Below are 10,349 nucleotides of genomic sequence, written 5' to 3' on the forward strand. Positions count from 1 at the left end.
AATGATGTTTTCATAATATGAAATATATAACTATAAAATATATATATATATATAATAAATAGTAAATTTGTAATTAAATAATATTTAAAAAATATTAAAAATAATAGTATTAGAGATTGTTAAATGTATAAAAAATATAGGTTTTGAATGTATCATTATTATTAAATTAAATAAGATTAAAATATTAATTTATTAAATTAAATAAGATTAAAATATTAATTTATTAAATTAAGTAAGATTAAAATATTAATTTATTAAATTAAGTAAGATTAAAATATTAATTTATTAAATTAAGTAAGATTAAAATATTAATTTATTAAATTAAATAAGACTAAAATATTAATTTATTGTTAGAAAAAGAAGATGAAATGAGTAGCAAATGCGAAATTGCAGTGACTGGCGTGGAAGGAATGGGAAGCGGCAAAGACAAAATCCGAAGCAAACACATAGTGGAACACCATGTGGATGACCTGGTATAAATATTTGAAAAAAATAAGGTAAATTTTTTGGGTATTTAAAGGAAAGTGGGCACTTAGGAGTTTAGATTCAAAAAAATGAGATGACTTAGTTGTGAACGTGTTAGTCACAGAATTCTCGCCTTCTCCGAAAACGCCCTGGCGCGTAACAAACTCTGAAGTTTTTCCACTGCCACATATATAATTCACCCTTTTCTTTCGCTCTTCTGTTTACTCATTCTCTTGTATTCTTCCGTTTTTTTCTCTCCTGCCAAACGCGTTCACTATGCCAACGATTCTGGTTACCGGTGGTGCCGGATACATCGGTAGCCACACCGTCCTCCAGCTTCTCCTCGCCGGTTACAATGTCTTCGCCGTCGACAACTTCGACAACTCCAGCGCAGTCGCCATCATCAGAGTCAAGGAACTTGCTGGAAAATTCGCAAATAACCTTTCCTTCGTCGAGGTACCGTTTTCTCTTCTATTTCAAAAACAATACTCAATCTAGATTGTTGCATGCTCCTCAGAATATGATGCTTTTGTGTTTTTTTTTTTCGTTCTTGATTTCGATTTAACGATTTCTTTTTTGCATTTTTGGTTCTCCGTGTTTAGTTTCTGTAATTTTTGAGTTTTTCACCGGGCTTGCAAATTGTGGTGGGCCCCACTGACGGGTGAAAACAAAAGTGTTGCGATGCGCTTTATTCCATAGTTCAGTAAATACTAAACGCAGACGGTGACAAGTTCGAATTTATGTTTATGTGTGTTTCATTACAATTTGGAACTAACTCGCAATTAGTGCGACAAGTACACACTAGTTTTTATGTGATGTGTGTTTTAATTATGATTTGTTCTATTGCTTTCCATGATGTACAATTTGATTAACAATAAGAATTTTATTCTGTCGTGTATTGTGTTGTCTCTCTCTAAAGTTCAATTTTAAGCCAAATTATTGTCTGTTTTGGAGCAGATTCTTGTTTTGTTTATTTAGACGTTCTTAATTATTGATTCTTTATTGTGGTGTTGATTGACTCTTCGTTATATTTTTCCTGCTGCAGTTAGACTTGCGGAACAGAGCTGCGCTCGAGAAAGTTTTTACAACCGCAAAGTAAGGATTAGACAGAAATTTTGTAACTGAGAAAAGGAAAAAAAATGATTGTTCATTTTCTGTCGGTGCTTCACGTTCTCTTGTAGTTTTACTTGATAACTGATCTGTAAATAATAGCTGTTTGTCATGTATGACTCTTTTCACCTGCAGGTTTGATGCTGTCATACATTTTGCTGGGCTGAAAGCAGTGGGTGAAAGTGTGCGGAAACCACTACTCTACTTTGATAACAACTTGATTGGGACAATCATTTTATTTCAAGTCATGGCTGCCCATGGATGTAAAAAGGTATGTTCAATTTGGTTTTGATCTTTTTGGTCCGTTTTGATTGGCTTCAACTGCAAGGAGAAATGCAACTACAATGATGAATATCGTCACACTTCCATTGCATCAATCTGTGAGACCAGAATCAGCGGAAGTGCCCACCATTAAAGACTGATGACAAGTGGCTCCTTTACATACCATACATTCCATCAACACCACTCATTTTTCTCTATTTTTTTCTGTTTCTATCAGATCATATCACCTGTTGTACCCCTCTGTTTTCATATCTAGGGGTTAACTACATATTGATGTTCACCAATCCTTTTCCACACTAAATTACAGTTGTTTGTTAAACAAATATTAATTAGAAGCTACATCTTAAGAGGAAGTCTAAACCTTTTCTTTTTACCGTCCCCTGCTATCTTGAAGTTTCTTGTGGAATTTATTGCGCATATATTTTATTGATGGTGCAATCTGATTATTTGACTGATTTTATATTTCTTGGATGATGTCAGCTTGTGTTCTCATCTTCAGCAACTGTATATGGCTGGCCAAAGGAGGTTCCATGTACTGAAGAATTCCCTTTGTCAGTGACAAACCCATATGGACGGACCAAGGTATGACTAGGAGATTGTTGGACAGTGAAAACGAAGATGCTCTAATGATGGCTGCTTACAAAAAGAAAAAAAAGTTTTTTTTTTTAATTTTATAGTTTCTGAGTATTACTGATAGCAATGTACTAAGGTTTGTCTTGGAAACTAACAATGATATCTGATGAGAGGCTTGTTTTTTCAGCTTATCATCGAAGAGATTTGTCGTGATCTCTACTGTTCAGATTCAGATTGGAAAATTATACTGTTGAGATACTTCAACCCAGTTGGTGCACATCCTAGTGGTTCTATTGGTGAGGATCCTCGTGGAATTCCGAACAATCTCATGCCCTTTGTTCAACAAGTGGCAGTTGGCAGACTCACTTCACTGACAATTTTTGGAAACGATTATAAAACCAGTGACGGCACTGGAGTATGTTCTCACTTTTTTTACTTGGTTTAGTGAACTTTTTCCTTGAAAGATTGCATGCAATCTTCACCCCCCACCCCCTCCTATAAAAAAATTGAGAAGAGAAACAAGTTACCTTAAGTTGACGAGGCCACAAATCATATAGCTCAAATAATAATATAAAACTTCCATAGAAATATTCCCATTAATTGGATTGATATGGGTAAAGATACAAAGGGCTTATTAGAGATGTAATTAACAACTAATACACATATATAACAACCTAACTTACTAACAAAGTCCATCTAGCTAATACTACTAACAGTTGACTAATATCCTGTAACCATACACCTTTTCCCTTTGATGATTTTGGACATTCTGATCTACCATAGTTTCAGTTAGGCAACTTCTTACAAACAAGCATACATTCCCATTTCTGAAGAGCTGCCTTTGATTTCTTCAAGGATCTTACAGAATGTATCTTTTTTTCTCAGATTCGTGATTACATTCATGTTCTTGACTTAGCAGAAGGGCACATTGCTGCTTTGCGTAAACTGGATGATGCTAAAATAGGTATTATTCCCAACTTATTATTTTCTTCTAACAATTTACTAGTGTTTTCGATTTGGTAAACTCTGAAAGATTGTGAATGTGAAATGATTTTTTATCTGTATGAGGCAATGATAACTTTTCCTATTGGCCCATCTTGTTTTGGATTTTCTCTTTATGCTATGTTACTTTGTTAAATAATATTGCTGAAACCTTGGTCTTTAACCAAGCCAAATACTGTCATATGATCTAGGTTGCCACTTCAGCGAATAGGATGAGGCTTTTATTGTTGTCGTGATGTTACCTTGTCAAATTTTATTGATTGTTTATGCAGGTTGTGAAGTTTATAACTTGGGAACAGGAAAGGGAACATCAGTTTTGGAGATGGTAAAGGCTTTTGAACAGGCCTCTGGAAAGGTAACAGAGTGATCCTTTTATTTATGTTTTTGTATGTAATATAGACCTTGGCACAACTTTTTGTCATTTTTATATAAATGCAATTTTTTTCTTTCTTTTGTCCCCGGACTTCAAATTTGGCAGCGTAACCATTCATTTGACATGCCTAGTGTCTCTTAATTAGTTGCATTCTGTTAAGATACAATGAAATAGAAGAGATGTGAAGCAAGCTTCAACTGTGTAGTTATTGGACTGTCATCCCTTTGATTCTTTTAAATCTCAAGTACATATTTATCTCTCTTTGACTGTTACAAATTCATGGATTAAAGGGCATAAGATCAAACTCAGTAGCAAGAGATACATTTGAGGCTCTTATTTATTGAGAGCTTATTCTGGCTAATTCTATAACTGACCAGTAACTTTTAAACTGAAACTACAACTAACACAGCTTCTTATCCACGATCTCTGTGATTGACTACTACAGACTCAATGAGCAACAAAAGTTTTAGAAATCAAACATCTGCCCATTATATACAACAAATCTGTTGAATTTCTCGTCTTTAAGTAGATAAACCAAAAACATCTTGAACCAACTCTTTTATAATATATCTGGAATAAGCTACTCTTCAGTACATGGCTAATTTAATTTTACCATTTATTACTGTTCAGAAAATTCCACTTGCAATGGGTGGCCGTAGACCTGGAGATGCTGAAATTGTTTATGCTTCAACGAAGAAAGCGGAAAGAGAACTCAATTGGAAGTAAGTATTGATTTGCTTCAAAGTGAACAACAATTGCCGCCTTTTTTTTTCTCACTTTTAAGGATCAGTTTTTTTGCCTTAACACGTTCTGAATATCACCGCCGTGATATTAAATGACCGAATAATTTCACGTCTATTCAAAAATCTTTTTGTTCTTTCAAACTGCAGCTAATATACAAGTGTTTTCATCCTTTGGTAAAAAATATTGGGCAAGGTTTCACGAATTGTTATTTCCTCCCCCTTTTTATTTTTTCTCACAAATTTATTGTGATTGCAGGGCTAAACATGGCATCGATGATATGTGTCGGGATCAATGGAACTGGGCTAGCAAAAACCCTTATGGCTATGGTAGATCTGGAGATTCCTCCAACTGATGTTTATGATTGTTAGATTAAGTATATATGTTTTCTTTTGGGGTCTTTTTGAACCCTGTCACCCAATAGGTCCCTAAAGTTTTTGTTTAGCCATTCTAAGGTAGAAAATCCTTTCTAATTATGAATTTCAATAACGTGGTAAATAAGTAGTGGTTTAGTTTACTTTAATGATTATTTTCGGTTCCAGCTTACAGGTTAGTTATTGAATGAGCATTCTCATGATCTTCAAGAACATGACTGCATCCTATTTATAAATCTAAACCACACATTATAGAGTATGACTAACGAGTAAAATCATACCTTACCTCATTCATAATAAACTCTTACTTAGCATTATATGTTTTGATTTTCATGCTCTTTTTTTTCTGATTTTCTTCTATTCCTGCCATTGAAGAGGAACTCGTAGGAAGTAAAATAATAGAACTTTCGAATTGATGTTTAATGCAATTCACACACGCAAAGCAACTTAGAACATCTGTCATTTATAAGCAAATTCTCCTAAATAATGAGAGGTAATAATTTTTGGTTTTTCTTAATACTCGTCCTCTTGCCATGGAGAGTTGCCTTTTAAATCTTTCAAACATTAAACTGTTAGAGAAGGTATCTGCAGAATGTAAGAGAGTATTCTGCAACAAGTTCATGCCTACAGTGGCAGCCATAGTGTCTCTTTACAGACCCTGGCTAAGCAGTTGTATCATAAAACACCTTTTGTTTCCTGCACAATCAACAAAAATCTTTCCCAGCCTTCTCATTGAGACCACATATAGCTCAAGGTGATTTATCTTTGGGACCATAATAAAGATGTCCCTCAAGGGCCAAGTCAAACACAATAAAGGTTCACATATGAAGACGAAAATTAATTCGTTCATTAATCAAATCAACTAGTGTAACCATGCAAAGTTACGTGTTCATGTGACAGATTAACACAACAGAGAAATGATGTCTTGTACCACATGTTAGAACTCATAATTCAATCTAGCCTTGCACATTTCTACAAAACCCTTTGACACTGAGCAATCTTATAGAGATACCTTATAGCCTACTATTGCCTATCACATTGTGGTACCTTTCAACCAACAAATATACCACTTGCTTAATTATCATCTATCTACATCCAAAAGTGGTTAATACATCAAGTTAACCAGCCTCTTCCCAAGTGATATTACCTAATACTTGTCAAGCAATGAATTGGGCATAGATTCCAATCTGTGAAAGAATAATTAACCTTGGTATTTTATTTTTCATCCAAATCCACGATTTTAATTGAGCCATATAAAGAATCTCATCAACATCTACCCTCCCTTCTTTTGAATACCACCTTATTCCTACGCTCCCAAATGCTCCATACAATTTCAATCCATAGAACTTTCCATCCGAGATTTTGTTTTTGATTTAATTGGAAAAGGTGAAAGTGCTTGAAGTGTGTCATTAGATTGTGGTGTTGGACAAATTGAATATCTACCCACTTACTACATGCACTACAGACCCTAGACAATATGTCACAGACCAAAAATAGATGTTGGACTGTTTCATCGTGTTGAAGGCACAAAGGACAGATCTTGCTACTTTGAACTACCCCTCTTCTGACTAAATTAGTTCCCTTTGCCACCTTTCCGAGAATAGCCATCCACGCCAATGTTTGGGCATTGGGTAATGCTTTAACCGACCAGAAAGTACTAAAATCAGCAAGCCTAACTGATGTATTAGAGTTCAACAAGTGAGCATATGCAGACTTAACTGTGTACTCTCCTAATTCTCCTAGCCATGTCCACCTATCCTAGTTATCCATGTTTGGATTCACCCTATTAATCTCCTCCAGCAGTTCTAGTTCCTCTGCAGCTTCCCAACTGAATCTACTCTTTCTCCAGGATAGTAGTTGTCACTCCCAACCACTATCACTCCTAAGAGCTATTTCTCCTACTGGTTTATTTTGGCCAAACCAGATAGAATACAACCGAGGATACCTATGCATGAGATTGGTACCACCCAATCATTTATCCTCCCAAAACCTGACTCTATTTCCAAATCCAATTTTCCATACTATATTCTTATCAAACCATGTATTTTTTTTGTAAGAAGTGATGAAGCTTGATTTAAGTAGGGCACAGAAGCAGGTTTATATACACATAATACCATGTTAGGCTAAGTTATATGCCAGTCTCTCGTGTGATTGTTTGTTGTGACTGATTCCCGTTATTCTAAATTAAGCTAGGTTGTTCATTAGTGTGTTTCGTTTTTGTAGACATGAAAATCATGCAAAAATAATTGTATTAATATATGTAAAAGAATTTTACAAAAGCAAAATTGTAAGAATTAATTACAGGAGAAAGAGAAGGATTGGAACGATGAAGTGATGAGAAATATGCAGAAGGTTGTGAGCACTAGAGAGTGTCTGAAAGAATGGAAAGACGGTGAGCAGGGATGAAGAGAAGTTGATGAGCAACGTCGTTGAATTGAAGAGGTCCTTCTTTGTTGCATTTTGATAGCAACCTTGCAGCTTCCTCCTTTGTCAGTCTAATCCTCACTCTCATCCCTTCTTTTTCTCCCACCTCCTCACCACTCTCACACCTTCTTTTCTCAAACTCCTTTTCATTTTCTTCTCCCATGATCGTAGCTTCTACCTCTGCAAACCTCACCCTTTTCTTCACTGCCCTCCTCGCCCTCTTTTTTTCTGTCAACTCATCTCTGTAAACATCCTTTCTCTCTTCCACTGCCTCTACTTTTGCTTTTTTATGTGACACTTTCCCACTGAAGCATGCAAATATGGTGCGAATCATTCTTAGTTAAAGAGAATGAGTTATCAGTTTTATGAAATGGCAGATGCAGTTAGAGAATGGGAGCTTTGAAGTGTACTGAGCAAAAGGACCACGGAAGAGTGATTTTATAGCAATGATCTTCTAGGGTTGGTCTAGCAGAAGTTTGAAGTGTCAATTGGGCAAACAAAGAAAATAATAGTAAAAGGTGTTAGTTTCCATGGAAATTTTCTTAGCCAATGAGTCTTCCAAAGAAATTTAGTATCTATAGTATTAGTCAAGCTTCAGGTGATTGACTGTCAAATGGGATGTTTCTCTTTTGTGCATCTTCTGCATACTGAACTTCAAGATACTATATTCTCATTTTTGAAAGGGTCAATTATATATACAGATACACCACCGAGGGCTTTTTTGGCATGTTAGACATGATCTGAATACACACACCTTGGCCACTTCTACAGCTCGTGACCCCTTCAAGAAAGCAGCACTTTTTCTGTCCATTGGAAACGAGACAACCATTTTTTTTTAGATTGCCAAATTTGAAGCTTCAAGAGTTATCTTCCAAGACACCTGATTTAGAATGAAAAAATAAATATAAAAAAACGGGATCAATTGCGGAGTCTGATTTAGAAACATTTTAAAACTGTTGTATACATTGGAAAAAAAAATTGGATTGTTTAAAATAACAATGACTTTATTATTATAGGTGTAAAACAATTCTTAAGTATGTATCTATCATACTAGGACAAACCTCTTAAATGGTTTCTCACGTATCTGACATCAACACTCGTGCAACATTCATATGACACATATCGTTAAAGTGTCCAATTTAAAAAATATTTGTTGAATTTCTGACAATTTTAACACGATTCTAACACAATTTTAAAAAAAATATATTAATATTTTAAAACTCAAACTTATTGTATAAATTTTTATTATGATTACAAAAATAAATAAAATTTTTTTGAACCACTCATGAAAAATATTTTTATGATAAAAAAAGAATTTAAACAATATTTATTTACATAAATCTTTATTGTTAATTTATATAATTTATAATTATATAATATATAGATCTGTGTTATTTTATTATATATTTTAGAAATTATACGTATTTATGTTAGATAAGTATGAATATAAGAACTCATTGTTTCATTGAGGCATCTTGTAAGGGGTATGCAGCATGCAACAATAAGAAGGTAAGTTAGTAATGAGTAACTTACTGGATTATCAAAACCCAAGGGTCAAACTATTTTAAGCAAACGCGTGATGAAAATTAAAAGTTTTTCCTTAGCATTCTTATTGAGTCTCTGCTGAATTCCATATCACGGTATCTTAGAAAGTGATAGGAAGAATGAGTCGTGGAGAAATTATGCAACGCGCTTTGGATTGAAATTAGACTAAGCTGGGACCAATTCAATTTCATTATGTTTCCAAACCATAGTTAGTATCTAATGTTAACAGTGGTCATGTTCTAATTATATTGGTTCAAATTGATCATAAATCGAATCTGAATTGTAAACCTTATAATAATCACATTGCACTATCTTTTTTATGAGTTTTTACTAGTTCACATGTGAATCACATACACAATAGCCAAACAACAAATCAACCATTAAATACAATTAAAATGATGTAATTCAAGCACCAAAATTACATCACACCACTCTTGAAATCCCTTAAAGAAAATAACATTTGTCAGCACCACACTGTCATCAAAACAAGATTCATTTGGTCTTCTAGGAAATTTGATTTCATCTATCAAGTCCAAAACTGTGTTGTATTTTTACATATACAAACAAACAAGTTTCAACTATTCTCCTATTAGTATCTTGAATCTGAAAGCTAAATCTTTTGCGCTGTTGATTTTTAATCTTTCTCACGATCCTTCAAAATGGAGACCCAATGTAGCGTTCTTTGAGTAGTTAGAAGCTTTTCAAGAACTTATCAATGAAGGAAAGGTGATGTATATCACTGTTTGAATTTTCCTTAGCTTTTCTAGAACTTACCTTACACAACAAAATTGCATGGTAGCCGTCAAATTACTAAGCAACATATTAACCTTTATTTAAGTGCTAAATTTAGATATTTTTTCATTTATTTATAAAATTGTTATAGTTAAATTAGGAACTAACTCAAAAATTGTAGGTACAGCTGGAAGATGGCGTTGTGGATAGAAAAATTATATATTCCTTGAAGCGCAATTACTTCCTGAACCTGCTCCCAATTTTAGTATCAAATGACGAAAATGCCCTTATACAAAATGGGTACATAAAAAATACATTTTGAATCTTTTTTTAATATGTTTCGGATTTTTTTTTAATACAGAATGAGATTTTTATTTTTATTTCTGAAACATAATAATATTTTTCCAGATTTTCATATTTAAAATGAAGTGTATTTTTGAAAATTTTAAACTATGTAGGTGCAGGTTTATAAGATTGAGTGTGAGAAGAATTTGACTCCTTGAAGACCCTGGTCAGGTAAGCTTTTTCCATTTCATCAATTAATTAATTCTTAAAAAGCTATTTGGGAATTTTCATTTTGAAAGAAGTTACATGTTAACTTGGTTAAGTGAAAAAAAAAAGTAATAAAAAATATAGTCAGGTTTAACTATATATATGTGTATATATATATATATATCCACATTTTACTTTCTAGTATATCTTTTAATTTATGTGAAATTATTTTATTT

General features: G+C 33.5%; 2 protein-coding genes across 2 annotated transcripts; one reads left to right on the forward strand and one right to left on the reverse strand.

Moving 5' to 3' along the window:
• Nucleotides 1-365: 365 nt before the first annotated feature.
• On the forward strand, nt 366-5,092 carry LOC137812730 (UDP-glucose 4-epimerase GEPI48-like). Its single transcript, XM_068614905.1, has 9 exons — nt 366-921; nt 1,511-1,560; nt 1,711-1,846; nt 2,338-2,439; nt 2,618-2,845; nt 3,316-3,394; nt 3,705-3,787; nt 4,436-4,527; nt 4,805-5,092. Exons 1-9 carry the CDS (start codon nt 742-744, stop codon nt 4,899-4,901), a joined length of 1,047 nt encoding a protein of 348 aa, XP_068471006.1. The 5' UTR covers nt 366-741; the 3' UTR covers nt 4,902-5,092.
• Nucleotides 5,093-7,282: 2,190 nt separating this feature from the next.
• LOC137809543 (uncharacterized) lies at nt 7,283-7,678 on the reverse strand. The gene has a single exon (XM_068610650.1). It carries the CDS (start codon nt 7,676-7,678, stop codon nt 7,283-7,285), a length of 396 nt encoding a protein of 131 aa, XP_068466751.1.
• Between the last annotated feature and the right edge of the window lie 2,671 nt (nt 7,679-10,349).

The sequence above is a fragment of the Phaseolus vulgaris genome, chromosome 2 (genome assembly GCF_000499845.2).
Source record: "Phaseolus vulgaris cultivar G19833 chromosome 2, P. vulgaris v2.0, whole genome shotgun sequence".
Taxonomy (NCBI): domain Eukaryota; kingdom Viridiplantae; phylum Streptophyta; class Magnoliopsida; order Fabales; family Fabaceae; genus Phaseolus; species Phaseolus vulgaris.